Genomic DNA, 22902 nt, shown 5'->3' with positions numbered 1-22902 from the left:
AAATTGTAAGGGTTTTATTTCTTTAAGGTCATTCATTTTCACTAGTAAATTATTTAATTTAGATGATAAATAGACATATATATCTGTATATGTGAAATTTTTAATTTATTCAATAGCGCGGTATTTAATTATCTGTAATATTTTTTGTTAATTTGAGTTTGTGAAAAATTTATTGTGAGGTCAGAATTGATACCAGTTAAATATTTCAGACTACACTTCATAAATCTCTAGTTTCTGTTTAAAAAGTGGACACCATCTTATGTTATCAAGATTCAAACATAATTATCTAGAGCTTCAAGATCCAAGAAAATTATGGCAGGATCTAAGGCTAATTATTTTGAGATCTTGAAAATAATTTTGTCATAATGTTGAGATAACCTTCACTAAAAAACTGATGTTAAAGATCCCAACACAATTATCTAGAAATTGTCACTTAAAGATTTCAAGATCTAAGGATAATAATGTTGAGATCTTGTTAACAATTTTGTCACGATATTGATCAGTTGAGAAAATGTTCAGAAAAAAAGATTTTGTGACCCCTTATCAGCTTCTGTGGAATGGTTTTTAACTTTCTATCACTAATTCATTTTAAAAGAAGATCTTTATGTATGAAATTTACAATGAATTTCTAATAGTTCTAGATAATATATATCTCTGGATGTACAAGACTTTAGGTTTATAAGTGTAGTCTTGAAGAACCAGTAGTAGATAGTAAGTAGTATTAAAGAGAAGTAGATGTATATATTGTGACCATGACCTTGCTATCATAGCCTGTACATTTTAATTTTGTACTATAGTTTTTATTAGTTGTTGCTTATTTTTGTGTATACGAGGGGAATAGCATCGGACACACATCATAAATGAATTTATAAGGTCCATGGTTGGTTTGAAGTGAGATTTTCTACAAGGTTTGGAATCATTAAATATACGGAGTGAAATGATGAAAATGCACTGATATTAAGACTTCATAAATAATTTTGGTTTTTGCTGCAGTTACAGAACAATTTTGGTAGTATACATACTATGGATTGACATGGTCAAAAAGTGATAACTCAAATATTTTAATGACCAATCATTTTGGTTAAATATTTTAAAAAAGGAGGATAACTCTAATGCCACTAATCTGTATTGAATAATATGTTGACTATTTTCAGATTTATTTAAAATGAAACTTCAAATAATGCATATAAAAACCACAACATGTAATTTGTCTTTAGCTTAATTAAATTTACTGGAGAACCAAGACTAATTATAAAGCCTTGCTTTACAGGCCATTCCTATTAAATAGACATATCAAGAATGTGGTTTATTTTTTTATAATCCACATAAAACAAACAAAATATGTATTCAACATTTTCTATAATGGTACTCTTGTATTGAATTTCAATTTGTCTTCGCAAAATATCATAATTACTGTAAAACTCTGTATAGCTTGTGTAAGAAAAATCCTAATTACTGTAAAACTGTATAGCTTGTGTAAGAAATTGTCAAAATCTTTTAAAACTTCTTAATGCCAAACTTGACCTTTTGTTACCGCAAAATCACCCTGTGTGTGTGTGTGTGTTAGTACGCCTGTTAATTTTATCTTTGCTTTCTGTTGCTTTATTATAATTAGCTTGTTTTTTTTTATTATCTGTTAAAATTCATTGTGTTTTAAAAAATTTTAAACTGTGTACATAACTTAGAATTGTGATATAACCAAGTATTTGCTTTTTATTTTGTTTGACATTTTTTTTCTTTTCTTTAATATGTAATTTTTCCCCCCTCCACCCACGACAGAAACTGTCTCAGTGTGATTATTTGTTTGTGTTAGCCTCAAGATTAATCTTTCCTTCTTCACCCATTCTTTTACAGTGGATGTTCATAGAGAAATTTGTGTGTCTTTGATTAGAACATTCTTGATATCTTCTTCAGTTGTTTCAGGATCGGGCGAGGTGGTAGTGCACTCCTTAGTCAAGCAGCGTGTTTTCAATCCCAAGCGTGTACGTGACAAGGAGTAGGATCATCTGTCTGGTGGGTTTACTCTGGATTCCTTCCACTGCTATTTAAAGACTCCTACGCGCAAGCAAAATATTGAAATAAAATTGTACAATCTGTTAGTTAGTTTGTGTCAAGTGGATGGCAAACCCCATTCCTCTCTTCCTCTTTTTTCCGGATCAGAAATGATTTTTATCAGCATAATACTACCAGTATTTAGATTTAATCATTATACTATAAGTAGAATATACTATTTTGAAGAAAAATGGACAATTTTGAATTGGAAAAAAGAGAAATTTAAATTTATTAGAAATATTCTATTCTGTACGACCAGATTCTATTCAGATGTAAATGCCATCATGGCAGGCCTGTGTTAATAATTTGGAGATGATATTTGACTATCGTCCAGATGATGTTTATAATTTTGGGATAATATTTCACAATCCGCCTGGTTAAGAAGCCACTATAATTTTGGGATAATATTTGACAATTTTAAGACTAAGTAGCTTCTTCTATGGATGTCCACTGTATGTATGTTTCTATATCAGTATTGGTTGATATTAATGTATTATGTTTATTTATTCTCATTACTCTATCATCTTGTCTGTGACATATCGTTGCTGCAGAGTCAAAAGGTCATATCCACATTTTGTCCCGGCGTGACAAAAAAGCGTATAGGTTAACAATCGTGATATACAGAAATGTCATGTCAGAATGTTGTACTCGAAATGACGTGTTTCTAAAGATATTGAAACAATATCTATAAAATCCCTAGATGAAAAGGTGCACAAGAAAATTCTCATTCTGAAGTAGCAAAAAAGGGAATTTCTCAAAATATGCTAAATACAACCTTTTGACTCCCTGCCGACAAAGTATAGCTAGATGCAGGGAGATAACTAACTGCAGCAATATATCCACATAAGTTGCTCTTAGAAATTTTAGGAACTACAGTCGAAAGTAAAAATTATATAAATCTTGAAGATGCTCAAATAACTTAGCCATATGTATTATTGTAATTGAATGAATGGTTAAACTAATATTTAAGGTTATTGTGTCAATCAGTATTAAAACTGTCTTTATAACCCCTTGTTTACATCAGTTGCCATTTCTTAAAATACAAAAAATATAAGCTTTTTGAGTTAGTTGAAATAACATGAAATATTTATAATTCAGAAAGTCTTCTGTAATTCACTAAAGTAGCATGGGATGAATTTTTAAAATCTCTCCAAACTAAAACAATAGCCACATGATCAAACATCTATTTTACGAAATGCTAAATGGCAAATTTAGTGAATATATAAAATGAAGTGGGATTTAACGTCCTACTTTTCTACTCCATCCATTTCTGAAGTTGGCTTAACCCTTAACCGGTCATTGTCGACTATAGTCACCACATTGTTACACAGCTAAGTGGTCATGGTCGACCTCAACAAGAACCTTTTTTATAAGCCGCATTTGAGTATTTAGTTTCGTATTTAATTGATATGGCCACGCATGCGTGTCAGACAGGACCTTGTCTAGTCAAGGGCATTGAGAAAAACATGTCTTTGTTCAACATTTTTTGACGAAAAACGTAATTTAACGATGTCGGGAACGTTAAAGACGCTCGAAGTGGTTGAAATTCTTATGAAATATTCTGACTCAGATTATATTTATGACACCGATTCTCAAGACGATATTTCTGATGAAAAGAATTTAGAATGATTTGCAAATTATAGATCAACTTATCCCCTTCAACTTTTTAATTGGTGTCAAGGGTCTATCACTTATAATTATTCGGCAATAGTCGATTGAAATAGGCATACAAAATATTTCACGTCAGCTTTTATTTAGCCTGACCACTTGACCTCATGACGTCAAAATGACGTCGACCGGTTAAGGGTTAAATGCCAGTCATTTTTATTTTCAGTATAAGTAGTCAAGTTGGCTCACTGCCCTGGAGTTCATGTTGGCCAAGAAATTTCCTTGGGATTTTCTAGCGTGGTTTTCTCCTGTCAGTTGTGCAGGCAGAGGGCACGTTGACGTGGACGTAAAAGAACCCTTGACAGTTGGAATTTGATACAAGAGAAGGCCAAAGCACCACTGTCCGGGTAAAATTTGCCTCATAGCACACTGCATGGCTTATGCCCGTGTAGATTAACCGGGAGGCAGCAGAAAAGTAGGGCGTTAAACCCCATTTCATTTATTTGCCATATAAAAGAAAAAAAGAAAGTTATAATACTGCTTAGTACAAAACGTGTAATATATGTATATGTCTTATAGACTAATTGTTTGAATCTAGCTTTAGTTTAAATCTAATCGTCTATCTATGCCATTATTGATGAATATGGCAGCTATTTTAAAACTGTATATATATATATATATATAAACTAACTAAATGAGGTTTTTTTTTGTATTATGACTATTTACTGTGCTCACTGTTGTATATGGCTTTTTGTGACAACACACCAAATCTGATATGAATTTTGTTGTTTGATATGAATAGTTGTATATGCTTATTTAATCTCACCACAAATCTGGGAGACAGGTTGCGAATTGAATCCGCTGTGATCCACTTATCTATGAAAACATACTTTGTTAGTCTTAAAGTGACCTAATTAAAAATTATTGAAGAAAAAAATAAAAGTAAATTCTACTTAATTAAATACATCGTAAATTTTGATATAAATTTGAAACAGTGCATGCAGAGGTTTGTTGATGGGCAGAGCCAACTCTTGGATTCTATGCCCTCAAAGAGTCAACTATAATGCCTAATACTGAAAACCTCGGAAAGGGAGACATTTTAAATGTTTAAAAACAAACGAAATATATTTTTTTTATTATTAAATTAAGAAAGACCGCTTGTACGCCAAAGTCAAGTGATAATTTTAAATTTAAAAAAAAAAAAAATTTTTTTAATTATCCTTGATTGCATGCTCCCCTGAAATGGAAGTCCGGCACCATCCCCACCTCTGCCATTTTCTCTGCATGCCAATGATTATAACAGTATGGTGTATTGAAAACAAAAACAGCCTATTGTTTTGTAAATTGTTATGATTGATAAGTGATGTATAATGAACTCTGTAACCAATATTAACAGGTGTACATGTATATTAATTCTTTAATTAAATGACATCTAGAAGTACGGTTATCTATTCATAACAAAACACAACACAATGTATATATGGATAAAACCACTTCTCTGTTATTTAATAACGATTTTTCTTATTAAATAATAGAGAAGTAGTTATATCTATCTATATATATGTTGTGTTTTGTTGTGAACGGGTGTATATTAACATTATTTTTCTAGTCTTATATAAACTTATTGTTAATCTTCACATCATAATTTAAATAAGAATTTACTTCCCACAAAGTTCAAGTCACGGTACAGACTCTTTTTCTTAGGAAAAACAAAATGCAAAATTATTGATACTAGTATTCACTAGCTATCAAAGAAATACAAAATTATTAATTGATACTAGTATTCACTAGCTATCAAAGAAATACAAAATGATTCATTGTTACTACTAATCATTGTCTGTCTGAAGAAGTTCAAATTATTACAAGTAATAAGAGATTTATATTTGAGACTATACATACAGATAGATTAAGCTATATAATGAAGCTTGGTTATAAACAAAAACGAGTGGTTTCAATCTCTGATCTGAAGTATTTACCATCTATTAATAAAGACACCTTTATAAAATGTTATAAAACTACAATATTACATCCACATCATTCCAGATTCATGGGTTTTCACAACCAATGGAAGAATGAGGAAATAATTACCGAATGAGCTATAGATATTACATCATCCGTAGAACAATCAGTCCGAGAAAAGCACAAACTTTATTTTCGTAACATTTATTTTCGGGTTTCTTCATCTTTGGACTCACATTTTAATCAGTTTATTAGATTATGAATAGTATTTACCTTGTTTTACTTCTTTTTTTTTTTAATTTTTAATTTTGATTTTATTTTATTAAATAAAATTCATTGATTATCAAAAATATTAAACTATGCGCACCTTTTTATGAAGTTTTATTTATATTATCTTAATATTGTTTTTCTTTTCTTTTTTAATATTAGTTATATCAAAACTGATTTATTATGTTGAGTTAATTGATTTGAAGTTTCTTCTTGCTAATGTGAAAGTTGTTTTTCTCGGATTGCATGAAACAGACACATCTAAATATCATGAAATGAGTAAATGTGTCAATGTTTATAATCATAGAAGTTCATCCATGAATATGTGAAACATTTGATTGGTGGTTAAGAGAATCTCAGAAGTGTGCTGCATTACTAGACTTTTGATGTGATAACACATTTATTGGACACAAACATTTGTAAATATATTCATCCATCCTTCATTTGTTCATTTATTCATTCATCCCATCTTTATTTTCACACTCCTCCATTCATCTGTGTGCTTTGAATTTGACACAGAATTTGTTGTCTGCCTAGTTAAGACCAGTTGTTTTTTTGGTAGTTTCATTGTCACCACTTAATATTATTATTATAATTATTAACTTATAAATATTATATAACCTTTTTTTTTTGTCTTGTAATGTTTTCACCAACATTTTTTATTCAAATATTTTGCTTCTGTTGTCGTTTTTCTTTTTTTTTTTCTACTAGTACTGTACATACATATATGTGGTTGCAGCTGATATTGTGTTGTTTTACAGTACGATGTTGTGGTCACAGCATGCTGTTTATGTGACTGACATCACAGAAAAGATGGTGACATTATAAGAGTTATCTCCAATTTCTTTTAGTTATATGTACAAGAGATGTGGATTAACTAATGTCATGACCTACTAGTCGCATTTCATGATTTGAACACATTACAAGAGTTACTTCCCATTTCTTTTATTTCAGGAGATGTGGAGTAACACTTGTAATGATCCTCGAGTTGTATTTAGCGATAGGCACATTACAAGAGTTACTTTCCATGGCTTTTATTACAAGAGATGTAGAATAACTCCTGTTTTGATCCTCGAGTGGCATGTAGCGATTGAGCACATTAAAAACACAAAAGCCATTTATATGGAATACAAACACTTATCACAAAGTCGCACCAGTATTTGTATTTATATATATATATAAATGGTCATTGTGGCTTGGACATCATTTATAGCAACTGTCATGACATCATTACTGCATGAACTAAACTTCAGTGGAAAACAGTTTCGGTATATGTTCATGTAGTAAGGGTTTTGTGATATTCGTACTATAATGTGCCAGATTATTGGGTCACATTCTGTGTCAATAATTATGTCACATGCAAAATGTTATGGTGTTGTCATGGAACTGTTCAAGATAGCTGACTGTTTTGTGCTTTTTGGTTGGATATAAATACAAAAGTAGAGATAAGCTTTATCAGTTTAAAACAAACCAATGGATTTCTAATAACTCGTCTTTTCCATAAAAAATAAAAAATCAGAATTATAAACTTGTTGATGTTGAATTTTCTTTTAAAGCATTGTGGATACATGTAGGCCTTAAAGGCATAAGACTCATTTTGACAGCATTCCTTATCTGGTCATACCCAGAGGATCATGCAAGCAAGAATTAAATGCCAAAATTTGAAGAAATGGTCTAGTTGTCTTGCCTTAAAGTTTAAAATCTAAATATTCGCTTTTCTGAAAAGATTGCTAGATTCTGTTCATAGAGTATTGTAACATTGGATAGCGCTGTATCTTGCTGCCCTGGAAAAATTCTCCCCAATTGCATTTGTTAGTAACAAAATCACCTGTGTAAGTGATTTGGGTTGTTCAGAAATGTCCTAATACACAAAGCATAAATTATCTATAACGGTGGCTCAAAACTATTTAAGTTAGCCCCAGTGGTCTTTAACATTCTGGGTTTTCACCAAGTGTAATAACTCTGCAAGCAATGATCAGAAATGATTTAAATTAAACAGAATTCAAGTCACAATGCGTGTAAATTCCAAAAAGAGTTTGAAGACAGACCAATATATGGGTGATGATATCTATGGGTTCATGGTCATAACATGGCTCATTTAATAGTATGATGCTACCTGTTGTTAGTGCTAAATGACATTCCATCACTATTTAAATGAGGCTAGCCTGCAGGTGTTGTCCAAGAAAATTCCTCAGGCTTTTCCAGCACAATTTCCCTGCCTGACAAATACAGCTGTCTAGTCATTCAAATGGGACAAAAAATTGAGGTTCCGTGTACACATTTGCATGCATGTAAAAGAACCCATGACAATTTTAAAGTGGTCAAGGGCCATAACTCTGGCAGTAATTGTCGTAAATCGTTGAAAATCAATAGGATTCTTCGTCTCATGAGTCATGACCTTAAACACTGTGTATAAATTTAAAGTCATCAGATATTAACTTTAGTTTCTAGAGTGTCCACAAGATTTTTTAAAGTGATCAAGGGCCATAATTATTACTTTGTAAGGAATAGCATCTAGTCATTAGGATGGTATGAAAAACAACATAAAACAACCCTTGAAAGTTGGAATTTGAAGCAAGAATAGGCAATAGCACCACTGTCTGAGCAAAATTTCATTCATGGTAGCACGATGGTGCTGATATCTGTGATGTTAAAATTGATATTTTTTGTATAAGAATGATTTCACCCAAATCTCATAGAAATCAATTCAGCCATTCTGAAGAAAACTTTTTTAAAGATTATCTTAACGTGACCCATTTCCCCATGAGGCAAGCAACTTCAACACGCTTACCAAATTCCGTTGAAATTCAAAAAATGGTTTAGAGAAGTAACCAAAGAACTAACTAAATGTTTACAGACGAAGAGACAGTAGTGACAACATAAGCCCTTTCGTTTACAAGGCCCGATGAACTACAAGACAACATAATTCTAACCCATTCTTTCAAACTTTTATTTTGTGTTCAATCATTTGACACAATTTACTCACATAGAAATCACAGACAAAAATATAAAAATCACAACTTGAAAAAATTACCAATCTGTTATCTCTACTATTACACTGTGTGAACAATTCTCATAATATAAAAAATACTGCTGCCACTTAATAACTTTAGCTTTAGGCCAAGAAAAAAAACCCTGTGTTTACGGTTACTTGGCCCTCTAAAATAGGGCCATTATTGTTTTTTCCAAGCAACCCCCCTCCGTGGGGTTTGTATTATATATTTCATAGCATTTCTTGAAAACAATACCAAAATTGTTAGTAATCTGAAAAAAAATTTTGACTCCAAAAAATAGGGTTGGTCTGGGAACCGTAAACACTGGTATTTTTTTTTAATTTGGCCATATAAAGATATAGATACTATATGTAAATAAATGTACCATTAACTGCTTATGCATGTAGTAATTTAACTCTACAGCCAGGATGTAAAAGATTAGGTGCTAAAGGACTTGCAAAGGACAATCACCATACATTTATAGGAGGTGGAAAATACATGGACATAACATAGCTTTTATAGAAGGTAGAAAATACATGGAAATAACATAGCTTTTATAGAAGGTAGAAAATACATGGAAATAACATAGCTTTTATAGGAGGTGGAAAATACATGGACATAACATAGCTTTTATAGAAGGTAGAAAATACATGGACATAACATAGCTTTTATAGAAGGTAGAAAATACATGGAAATAACATAGCTTTTATAGAAGGTAGAAAATACATGGACATAACATAGCTTTTATAGGAGGTGGAAAATACATGGATATAACATAGCTTTTATAGGAGGTGGAAAATACATGGACATAACATAGCTTTTATAGCCAGGATGTAAAAGATTAGGTGCTAAAGGACTTGCAAAGGACAATCACCATACATTTATAGGAGGTGGAAAATACATGGACATAACATAGCTTTTATAGAAGGTAGAAAATACATGGAAATAACATAGCCTTTATAGAAGGTAGAAAATACATGGACATAACATAGCTTTTATAGGAGGTGGAAAATACATGGATATAACATAGCTTTTATAGGAGGTGGAAAATACATGGACATAACATAGCTTTTATAGAAGGTGGAAAATACATGGACATAACATAGCTTTTATAGAAGGTGGAAAATACATGGACATAACATAGCTTTTATAGGAGGTGGAAAATACATGGACATAACATAGCGTTTTTTTATATATTTCAAATGGCATTAAAAATTAAATCCTAAAAAAATTAGTTCCCTCCGTACACAACATAATTCTTTTAGTTTAAACAATAAATTAATTGTTCTGTGGTCTATAAATGTTTTATTTCTGACAGTTGTGTCTGAATAAGGTATTATTATATACCAATAAGTTTCATTATCTGAATTTATCTATAGATCTGGGGAGCTACAGTGACTCAATGAGTAAAGTACTGGCTTGCTAACCAGGTGCAAGGAAGGTGTTGGATAAAAAATTTCCTAGTGAATTTCAAATGGGACAAAAAAGAAAGGTCCCATGTACATGAAGGAATCCTTGACAGTTGGAATTTGAATTAAAGAGTAGCCTGTAGCGCCGCCATCCAGGCAAAATTCACCTTAGCCCAGTACATGGCATCTGCCTGTCTTCATTAGCCCTAGTTGATGTAGAAAAGTAGGACTCCAAACCCCATTTCATTTCATAACATAACATACCTCTACTAATACTCTATACAGTTAGTAGTACAAATAAAAATTTATACTACAATCATAGCTTTCTAAACATCTGAGACCAACACACACTTCTACTTTATGAATATTGGAACATTTAATTTAAGAATACAACCAAAACAAGAAATTATCCAAACAATAAGCGTATCCAAAGAAAAGTAAATATAGCTAGGAATTGAACCTCTGTATTTTCTTTCACTCATCTAATTAATAAATCTTCAAATTAAAATAATCAGCATTCATAAACATTTCACAAAATATAAATATACTTATTAAGCAATCGAAAATAATGAAGGCCACTAAATCTAACACTTAGGTGATTATGAAATGTTTGTGATTCACAAGCTATACTTAAAACAACAAAGGGTGATCTAACACGTGCGCTTCAGATCATAAGGTCTGTCAGAGGCAAGCAGCATGGTTTAGATAACAAGTTTGTAAGTAACAAAGAGTGGGGTCGGCTGCCCAATCATGTATGTTTTCTCCAAGTCCTCTGGCTTACTCCCAGAGAGCAAGTGACTTATTGAAATAAAAAATGGTACCATGTTAGTCCCTAAATGACCTAGTTTTGTCAATGGATGTTAAACCCTCATACAATCATTCTGGATGAATATATTATAATATACGATATGTGTAGCCTAATCAGGGTATGAGGTGAGAAACAAACATGCTTTATACACAATATGTGACAGTTTTCTATATAAAAAAATTATGTTGAATCTCTCATCTCTCTCATGAAAATATAAATATTAATAAAAATTATAATAATCCAAATGTACAATAAAAATGTTCTATATATAAACTGATACAAAAATTTTATTAGACATTCTATGGCTTTGTACAATTATTTTTAGTTCATAAAAGACATTAACAAGTGAAATAAATAAAATAAAAACTCATAGCTTGAATCAGTTTCAGAAATAAATTCGACAAATTGTCAGTAAGGTAACAAAATGTCAACATGACTGATTTATCCACAGAAAATGGATACTTATTTGCAAAGTTGAAACATATAAATCCCTTTTTCTGACATATTTATAAATATGAAATTGCCAAAATTAACCAAAATCCAGATATATGTAAACTCTACATAAATTTTAAGTACAACTGTTTAAGTCAATTGTAATCCATTTAATATTAGTATAGAAAATTAATTTTATTCTGCACAACTAGATAACTTCATATAAACATATACATATATACAAAATAAACTTTAACATACTAACAACTAACTTTAACATTCATGCATCAATAAGCTCTTCATCAGTACTTAAATATACAAAATAATAAATAATCAATCACATATTTAGCATTTCATTTTGTCAATTTCGTTATTCTTAATATAATATCATATCTAGTTAATTTGATTTAATCTTGCATCATCTATCTCATCGTAAATCATGATCACTGCAATGGGACCATGAAAGATCATACCCCTTACACAAATTCTTGTAAATTATACATGTAAGTCTAAATCCTTTCAATGGAACCAAGAAAGATCATACCCCAAACAAAAGTTCTGGTAAATTATACATGTAAGTCTAAATCCTTTCAGTGGAACCCCAAAAGATCATACCCCTTAGTCCTACATGTAAATCTAAATCCTTTCAGTGGAACCCCAAAACATCATACCCCTTAGTCCTACATGTAAATCTAAATCCTTTCAGTGGAACCCCAAAACATCATACCCCTTAGTTCTAGTAAATCATACATGTAAATCTAAATCCCTACAATGAGACCACAAAAGATCATACCCCATATGCAAGTTCTAGTAAACTATACATGCAAGTCAAAATCCTATGAATGGGACCACGAAAGATCATACCCCTTACCCAGGTTCTAGTAAATCATACATATACCGGGAAGTCTAATTCTTATCAATGGAAAGAACAAAATAATCATTTGTAAGAGGCAACAAAATTCGATTTCCCTGTGCTTTGAAGTTTATAGAAATATTGTATCATAATATATACTAAACAAGGCTGTTAATTGACTGAAAAACCCAGTCAAATTATGTAAACACAATTGAAAAAAACCAATTGCTAATTTTCAACTGAATTAGTTTAGGGATGAATTTATATAAAGCTTCGACATGTTTTCACATCCACTATATCAGTATTGTATATATTCATGTCATACTAGAAATAAAATAGCGTTTAACCCTTTAGCACTTAGAACTCCCCAAATCGCCCGTCTTGAGCCCTCGCAAACTAGTAAACAGTCCTACAATATGGAAAGCTATTTACATATCTTGGGCGGTTTGAGGTGGTCTAAGAAACAGTCTGTTTCAGTCTGCCAGGGGTGTCCTGATATTAAAAAATCCTTTTTTCTAATTGTCTTTAAGGACTCAGGTAGTTAATATTTATATAAAGGGTTGAATCAATTTGTCTAGAAACCTGTCTTTCGTGTATTAGATATAATAATAACCCCAGTCACCAGTGTATATAAAATAATGTGCATCCATATTGAGCAGTAGACTGAGATCAGCTGGTGATGATGTCACAACAGGAAGACAACAAATTAAGGCCAGCAGGTACCCTCTCTACTTTTTATCTTTGGTTTTATAAAAATACTAAATTCATATTGATTGATGTAAAAATAATACGATGGATGATTTAAATATAATTCATTTGGCGACATTCTATTTTCATATATGCAGCGAGATGTTCATGTAGCTAGATATATATGAGATACATAGCTAGTTATAGGCTACATTATACAGATAGCTAGATATACATTATACATGTAGCTAGATATACATGATACATACAGCTAGATATATATGCTATACATATAGCTAGATATACATGATACACATAGCTGGATATACATGATATATGTAGCTGATTGTATTTGAGATACATATAACTAGATATACTAGCTGGATATACATGATATATGTAGCTAGATATAAATGCGATACATGTAGCTATATATACATGATACACATAGCCACATTATTGAGAATATTAGCATTATACCGGCCACATTGTTGAGAAGATCAGCATCATAATGGCCACATCATTGAGAAGATCAACATTACATGACCACATTGTTGAGAATGTCAGCATCATAATGGCCACATCATTGAGAAGATCAGCATCATGATGAGATTAGAAATCGAACATTTTATTCATATCTTGTCGCAGTTTATCAGCACGTAGAACATCTTGACTAGCTATTAATCGTCTAAACAGTATAGGACAGTCTAATGTAATACAAGGTTGGTCGATATCTTGACACCCCATACAGGTATAACAAACCTAGAATAATAAAATACAAAAATATCTTATAACATTTAGCAACATATGTATTTGTGTAGAAATCACAGTCAAAGATTTAATAAAGCCTCATTTTTCTTTGACTTTCAACACAATTTGAAATGTGTTATAGTTTATTGCTCTATACAGTTACTTTCTGAGTGAATCTTTCAATTTTTGTGAGGTTTTGTGTGAACCTTTCACTTTTTGTGTGAATCTTTTTCACTTTTTAAGGAGAATCTTTCACTTTTTGTCAGGTTTTGTGTAAATCTTTGCCTTTTTGAGTGAATCATTCCCTTTTTGTGTGAATCTTTCACTTTTTGTGTGAATCCTTTTCATTTTGTTGTGAATCTTTAACTTTTTGTGTGAATCTTTCATTGTTTAAAATAGTTCTTGCTAATAACAAACCTGTGAGAGTCTATGATGTATTCGCTCCCATTGTCTTATTCTATCAGATAAAACAACAGTCACCATCTGTGGTTCTTTCATACACTTTCTACATATAGCTTGTTTAGTCTGTTCATCACATACTCGACAATTAGATGTAGCAAAATACTGAGATATTGTACCCTGAAATAGAAATAAAATGGAGTTTAACATCCTACTGTACCCTGAAGTATAGATTTAAAAGAAACTGTTGAACACTCTTACAAACTGTGTTACAAATGTACAACCAGTGGCGTGCAGAGAAGTGGCACAGAGGGCGATGGCCAAGGGCATCCATTTCATGGGGGCATCCATTTTATGGGGGAATCTAATCAAAGAGTGAAACTTAAATTAAGTCATAATGAAATTTGAAATTACCGCTGTTAACTTTGGTGTACGAGCTGCCCTACTTAATTTAAATAAAAAATATATTTAATTTGTTTTTACATATTAATATGTCTTCCTTTTTCACATTTCTAAGTACTAAGCATTATAATTGAATCTTTGGAGACATAGAATCAACAAGTTGGCCCCAGGCATCACCAATTCTTTGCTCGCACTGTTAACTCTGCAAGCTGTCCTACTTATATATCTGAATTAAAGTTTATTTCATCATATTTAAATTGTCTCCTTTTCTTACATTTCTAAGTACTACTAGGCCCTATAATTGAGTCTTAGAGGCATACAAGCAAGGATTTGATCAAGGGCATCACAAATTCTCTGCACACCACTGTTTACAACCAAAATTAGCTAACCTATGGTAAAGATCTTTCTGATTTCAGGCACCAAATCTCTGGAGCTAACTTTAATTCTTTCCATGATATACGCAATGATTCACTTACTAATTTTAAGATTTAATTCAAGATGCACTTTTTCCGACAAGGCTTTGATCACTTCCTATCCATATAAGCAATAGTTCACTTACTAATTTTAAGATTCAATACAAGGCGCGCTTTTTCTGACAATGCTTTGATCATTTGGTTTAAGTAAAGCTTTTATATTTCAATCCTTGCTTAGTTAGTTCTATATAGCAAATAGCAAATAAAACTAATGATGAGGTGGTATGTGACAAAATGTCAAATTGAATATTAAAACTGGTTCCAACCTTTTTAGCATCAACACCAGAAACAGATTGTGGAACTATTCTAATAGTTTTTGGCATATCTTGGTACCTAGTAATAAGTAAAATAATGCATAAGAATAATACCAATGAAGAACTTTCAGTTGAGGAGAAAAAGTCATAAATGTATGAAAAAGTCTTAATTTGGCCCTTTGAATGTACCTTTGCCCCAACTCTATAGAGAAAACTCATAACTTGACTCTTTTCATCCGGTTAACTCCCACTGCTAAAAGACCCCTACGCGCAAGCGAATTGTGGAAATAAAATTGAACCATGTGTTAGTCCCGAAATTACCTGGTTTGTGTCGAGTGGACGTTAAACGCCATTTCTCTCTCTCTCTCTCTCTGACCCTTTTCAAGTATCCTAAGCCCAATCCTATTGGGTAAACTCGTAAATGGACTCTTTTAAAGTAACCTTGCCCTAATCCTTTGGGGTTGGGTAACATCAGTACATGTGAAGAGGATATTCCACATAAAGAACAAATGTCTACTCCCCAAACATGGTAACCAAAAGAGTCATGATCAAATCAAAAATTATGAGCTATGAATCTCTACTTCCCAAATGTAAATGTCTAAATTATTTCCATGAAAATCAATAAGAAATTTGTAGTTAAGTATGAAATTTATGCTTTAACATTTATGGAAAGTGTCATCATCTAGATTTTCTAAAAGATGATGTGATCAGTAGACTATAGCTGAAGTTGGCTCGAGATCTAGAGAAGTCCCATACTTATCGGTATAGAGAAATTAATGGAAAGAGTCATTTTGATATTATATAAGACAATGTTATCAGAAGATCACAGTAGAAGCTGGCTTGAGAGAAGAACCACATTCATTAGGACAGAGAAACCGATAATAACTTACCATGAGAAAACATCAACACCAATTAAAGAGAATAATCTATTTAACGGTGGTAATATCTGTTTTGTGATGTAATAAGTTCCATTTAAACGTAAGGTAGGATCTGCTAACATGTCCCTTGGTTCCCTGACTAACTGTATTAATGGAAGACCGGGGCTACCATATACTATGATGTACGGAACACGTTCTCCAGTTCTAGGTTCAGATCGAGGATCAGTTCGAATTCTTTTTCTATACAAGAAAACAATTTAATTTGAAATGGTAAATATAAAATAATGTTAGTTTAACTTGAGTAAAACAATACAAGTAATGATTACTGAATAAATATAGTAATTGTCTAGAGAGAGAGAGAGAGAGAGAAAGAAATGGGGTTTAACGTCCACTCGACACAAACTAGATCATTTCGGGACTAACATATGGTTTAATTTTATTTACATAATTCGCTTGCGCATAGGGGTCTTTAGCAGTGGGAGGAAACCGGAGGACCCGGAGAAAACCCACGAGGTTGGACAGGCGACCCTACTCCTTGCCACGTACAACCCGGGATTCGAAAAAACGAGTAATTGTCTAGCTAGCTGTAAAGGAATTATCATGTTTAGTGATAATGGGTATCCAATTTACAAGCGTTTAATTACCCGACTACTGTTCAAAAATAAACGTCCCAATTGATGTTATTTGTTTATCCTAGATATTTGTATATTTATCTAGATATTTGTATCCATGACTAGCGGGGAGCAGCAGTGGCTCAGTGAGTAAGACGCTGGCTTTCTATATTGAAGGTCTCAGGTTCATTCCCAGTGTTAGCCGAAAAATTTCCATATGATTTTCAGGCGCCGTTTTCACTTGTCAGTAGTGCAGGACAGAGAGATGTCTAGTCATTTATATGGGATGAAAAACTGAGGTCCCATGTACACATTGGCGTGCACGTAAAAGAATCCTTGACAGTTGAAATTCGAAATAAGAGTAGGACATAGTGCTGCTGTCGTGGCAAAATTTCCCTCACAGCACACTGTATGGTGTATGCCCGTCTTCATTAGTCCAGTCGGAACAGAATAGTAGAACGTTAAACGCCATTTTAGTGTATGCCCGTCTTCATTAGTCCAGTCGGAACAGAATAGTAGAACGTTAAACCCCATTTGTGTCCATACCTAGCTATCTGTAGAGCTGGAACACAAGCACCAGGTTTATATCCAGACATTCCACGATATTCTTTGGCAAAAACACAATCCTGTAGACTGACTTTACCTTCTAATAACTTCTGACATTGTCTCACAACATACTGTTTAACTTGAGATATATCTCGTGTTGTAAATAATAGCTTTATACATCTTTCTAATACCTACAAATATAACATCTAATACTTATAAACAAATATACTTAAATCCTTACAAGTCCCTGAGCGATATCAAAAACCCTTGCAAACTACAATATTGTGAAAAGTTGAATCTATCCATACATGGTTCAATTCCATATATCTCAACTGAGATTCCATTAATCTCTACTGCTCCCTTTGTAAACGGTACATTGACATCTTTATGTTTTCGCATCAAGCACATTTACTTTTAAGGAAATATCACTTCAAATTTAGGACAAATTTAGAAAAAAAGAACCAATCGAATAATGGTTTGAATTGTTACTATATGTATAAAATAGTAGAATATGTACCTTAGAAACGGCAGCACAGTTATCTCTACGGACTGTTTCTATACCTTTAGCGTCAAATACTGGTTCCTTCTGATCCGGTGTTTCATACATAAAACCTACATAACGTTTCTTGGTCTGTAGAACACATGGTAAATATACCTATAATTAAATAATAATAACTTTCTAGTGGACTGAAGATTCCATCAATTTGACTGCTCTGTCACGTAACATAGACAACAACAAGCAGAACAATCATAATAATTAATTCTAAAATATTCCGTTTTTAGACATTTCTTGAAAATTAATATATTAGGATATATTCTATATAGCAGTTAGTAATTTATTCTTGTCTTTTGAAAGAACTCTACCAAACACTCTTTCTCCAAGTTTGGATTTGAGTACACAACAAACCAATTTCTAATAAAAAAAAAAAATATAGTTATAATGATAAAACTTTCAACAAAAATAAAAAATAGAAAAAGAAAGAATATCATTTCGTATTTAGATACGATTACATATTCTACATCAAATATAAATATTTCATTCATACCTTCTCAAATTTGAGTTATAATGATAAAACTTTCAACAAAAATAAAAAATTGAAAAAGAAAGAATATCATTTCGTATTTAGATACGATTACATATTCTACATCAAATATAATATTTCATTCATACCTTCTCAAATTTGAGTTTCATTGGTTTAGGGTACATGTTAGTTACAGCATCTGCTATTTCTTGACCAATTACAAAAGCTTCATCTTTAGATTTACCTTTCATCTCAATAAATAAACTGTAATAAACAATTTATCAGATCTTATGTTAATGTATATATTTATAGCATTATGTTATATATTAATGTAGTAGGATGTTCAACCCCATTTCATTTCATTATGTTAATATATATGCATCTATATCATATGTTAAATGTTAATATATACATTTATATTATATGTCAAATGTTACTATTTATATCATATGTTATATGTTAATATATATACATGTACATCTATATCATGAAATGGGGTTTAATGTCCTACTGTTCCGCTCCAACTGGGCTAATGAAGACAGGCATACGCCATACAGTGTACTATGAGGGAAAGTTTGCCCGAGCAGCGGACCTATGGCCTACTCTTATATCGAATTCCAACTGCCAAGGGATTTTTTACATGCACGCCAATGTATACACAGGACCTTGTTTTTTCTTCTCATTCGAATGACTAGACAGCTGCCCTATTAGGCCCTTCGTCCTGCACCACTGACAAGAGGAAACCATGTCGGAAAATCCAGATGAACTTTCTCAACCGATGCAGGAATCGAACACGCGACCTCCAGGGTAGCAAGCCAACATCTTACCCACTTAGCCACTGATATACATCTTTACCATATGTTATATGTTAATATATAGATCCATATCATATGTTATACAAATGTATGTTAATATATACAACTTTCATGAGATCAGTAATACTAAATATGACTTTATGATAAAATATTTATTTGATAAATCTTGGAAGTTGAATGAGATCAGAGTCTAACATTCACTCAACACAAACTAGGTCATTTTTGGACTTACATATGGTACAATGTTATTTCAACAAGACACTTGCATGTAGGGTCTTTATCAGTGGGAGGAAACCAATGGAACAGGAGAAAACCCACAGGGTTTGGCAGGCGATCCTACTCCTTGTCACGTAAATAATAAAACATGACCATAATAAGTAAGAATAAAAAGTGTAATAATTATAGAGTATATTTCACCTGTCTGTATCACCATAAACAACTCTCGAACCCCATCTTGGTGTGTCTTCTACCAGTTTTATAGCTCGTTCTAAAGACTCTCTAGCTTTACGTACAATACTATCACCAACCTACATCAAGACAATAAATAATAGGGTGACCCATGCACTCTACAGAAATACAGTCCACCGCTGATAGTTCGAGACTACCACTGAAGCGTGCACATTCGCCGTGTCTAGACCAACTTTCTGACAGTATGATACTATAAATAGCCATGGCACGTGCAATTCTCTACAAATCTATCAACTATTACAGCCGTAAAAAATTTATTGTTGACGATTTTGAATAGCGGTAAAATTAAGCTTCTTGGTTATTACAGCAGATTTAGAAATTACGTTCGTTTTATTTTTTAAATCCCTTTATCATTAACTGTACCGTTAAGAGCGGCATCTTTTGGTTTAGTACAAATAATATCTCTGAATCACTCGGTTTAGACAGAAACATGATACTAGCAGTAGTTTCATTTTACTTTTACAAGCTTCTTAAAACAATTGTTGAGCTAGCTAACGTGCTTATTTCTAAATTCAATTTCTTGTTCTAGCTTTCTGTTATGTTTCGTAAAAAAGTAGTCTTGATTATCCCGACCTGTCAATCAGACGTAGAATGGTCGATAGACTGGTTAAGCGAGACTAATTTCAAAACAAGGGCACGTAACCTATCTTTTACTCAAAATTGTCTGGATGTTATGAACGACACTTGGAACCAGTTTTCAGTCTATTATTTATAGATGATTAATGGTCATAGCTTATTAAGTACAACATGATCGTTTATTTAGTGACTATAATTGTGTGAAACTGATTTGAGGCTTGGCATATATATAAATATTGTGGCGTAATTGTCGAGATATTTGGAGATATTTATTTATGGTGGGCCACCCTATAAATAAACATTGGATTGTAATATAGAGAAATCCAGTTCATGATATCAAGGGAGCAAATAAAGATGGCATCCACTTTGGATTGTAGGGTGGAAAATCCAGTTTATAAAATCAATCATACATTATGCAAGAGCTAAATCTGCCTATTGCAGGTATTTCTTTGGGCTTGAAATGTTATCTAAATTATTAATTAGACATTAATTAATTTATCCAGACCATAATCAACTTTCAATGTCATTGCTAGACTGCGATGTATATTGGATTAGGTTCCGATTTGCTGTTCGACTTCCATTCATGATTTAATCATGAAATGGATAATCAAGATTATGTTTTTTATCGTACCGACTTTAGTAATGATGATCGAGGCTAGGCCGAAAATTCAATCGCCAAAATCTTGGTTCAGAGTGGATCAATTTGACTGAAATTTTCAGCAAATGTCCTTTACATTATCTAGTTTTTAACTATTAAAGTGAGAACTGCCAGCTCTTTATCTAATTTCCCATAATGTATCTTTAACTTTAAGGAAAGGGGTTATAACTCACCTCTATACAAGATAATAAATTAACAATAAACAAAGGGAATAAATAACTCACCTCTATACAAGGCATTCTTCCAGAGAAATTAGCACCAGTATACCCATATGTTACATTAGCTATTAACTTTAACCCTAGCTGTCTTGCATTTAACATCCGATATAATGTCTGAAAAATATCATAATAATAGATTCAACATTTATCATACAATATAATGAATGAAAATAATCATAAAAGCTCTAACATTTAACATTCGATAAACGTCTGAAAATAATTATTTTAAACATAACATTTATATAATCATGATAGATCTACATGTAACACTTAACATCCGATAAACGTTTGAAAATAATCATAATAGATTTAACATGATATAATGAATGAAAATAATCATAATAGATTTAACATGATATAATGAATGAAAATAATCATAATAGATCTAATATTTAAGATTAGATTTAAAGTCTGAAAATCATGATAAATCTAACATTTAACACCTGATATAACGTCTGAAAATAATCATGATAGATCTAACATTTAACACCTGATATAACGTCTGAAAATAATCATATCACAGTTAGATGTGTACACTGGAACTTGGTTTTTCATCACATCCGGATGACTAGGCACTTATTCCTTACTAGGCTCTCTGTTCTACACCACAGATAATTGTAAACCATGACGGGAAAGTTATATATTATATATGACATTTATATCAGTTATACCATATAAAGCATGAAAATAACTGTCATGTCATATCTTGAAGCATGTCAGCACATGTAGCAAAATAACATCTCATATGTAGCTTAATGTATAAAACAGGCAACGTTATCTCTACAGAGAGTCTTGTATTCAAGTACACATGTACAACAAAAGATCTTAGCAAAGTAAACTTGGAAAATAATAGTGGTAATGAGGTGTTCATTTAAAATGATCTATACCTTGTCATCTTTATAATTTTTCATTGCTTTTTTCACCATTATTCTTGTATTTAATATTTCTTCCACCATTCTAGAAAGAAAATAATCAATGAACTTGTTTATGCAATAAATGTCATCTTCTAAATAATTAAACATACATTATGCAAGAGCTAAATCTGTCTATTACAGGTCTTTCTTTAGGCCTGAAATATTTTCTAAATTATTTAACCTATCCAGATCATAATCAACTCTAGATGGCATTGCTAGCCTGCGATCTTTAGTGGATTGTGAGCCGATTTACTGCATAACTTTCCTTCACGATTTAACAATTAAATGTATAATCGAGACTATGCTGTTTATCATACTGACTTTAGTAATGATGATCAAGGCTAGCCGGAAATTTCAACCGCTTAGTTCTCAGTTCATAGTGGATCAATTTGAATGAAATTTTCAGCAAATTGCCTTTACATTATCTAGTTTTTAACTATTATAGTGAGAACTGCCAACTCGTTATCAAATCTCCCATAATGTATTTTTAAGAAGTAAAAAATTTAAGATTTAAATGAAATGAAAGGGGATTTAACATTATACTTTTCTGCATCGACTGGGCTTAAGTCAAGCAGTGTGCTATGAGGTAAATTTTGTTTGGACAGTGGTGCGACGTCCAACAGTTATTTTGATTTCCAACTGTCAAGGGTTCCTTTATGTGCACACCATGTCCACGGAACCTCCGCTTTAGCCACATCTCAGCAACTACACACCAGACCTTCCGTCCTACATCAGGACCAATTGGAGGCCACACCGGAAAATCCCGAGTAACTTTCTCAGTCAACACCCGAGACTGAACTCAGGATATCCTTACTCAATAAGCCACCAGGGGTGGGGTGGCCGAGTGGTT

General features: G+C 32.1%; 1 protein-coding gene across 1 annotated transcript in view; it reads right to left on the bottom strand.

Annotated features, from left to right (window-relative positions):
- Positions 1 to 8822: 8822 nt before the first annotated feature.
- LOC126812554 (DNA polymerase zeta catalytic subunit) overlaps positions 8823 to 22902 on the bottom strand; it is a 47729-nt gene continuing 33649 nt past the window's right edge. Inside the window, exons 22-31 of the mRNA XM_050539009.2 lie at positions 22026 to 22095; positions 21145 to 21252; positions 19636 to 19745; positions 18553 to 18667; positions 17899 to 18036; positions 17382 to 17572; positions 16237 to 16464; positions 15359 to 15425; positions 14236 to 14397; positions 8823 to 13830 (exon numbers count right to left, since the gene is read on the bottom strand). Of these exons, the coding sequence (XP_050394966.2) occupies positions 13681 to 13830; positions 14236 to 14397; positions 15359 to 15425; positions 16237 to 16464; positions 17382 to 17572; positions 17899 to 18036; positions 18553 to 18667; positions 19636 to 19745; positions 21145 to 21252; positions 22026 to 22095 (1339 nt within the window). The 3' untranslated portion in view covers positions 8823 to 13680. The remainder of the gene's footprint in view (positions 13831 to 14235; positions 14398 to 15358; positions 15426 to 16236; positions 16465 to 17381; positions 17573 to 17898; positions 18037 to 18552; positions 18668 to 19635; positions 19746 to 21144; positions 21253 to 22025; positions 22096 to 22902) is intronic.

The sequence above is a fragment of the Patella vulgata genome, chromosome 2 (assembly GCF_932274485.2).
Source record: "Patella vulgata chromosome 2, xgPatVulg1.2, whole genome shotgun sequence".
Classification (NCBI taxonomy): domain Eukaryota; kingdom Metazoa; phylum Mollusca; class Gastropoda; family Patellidae; genus Patella; species Patella vulgata.
Note: the sequence above shows the minus strand (reverse complement) of the source record. Positions and strands in the feature narration are given on the sequence as shown.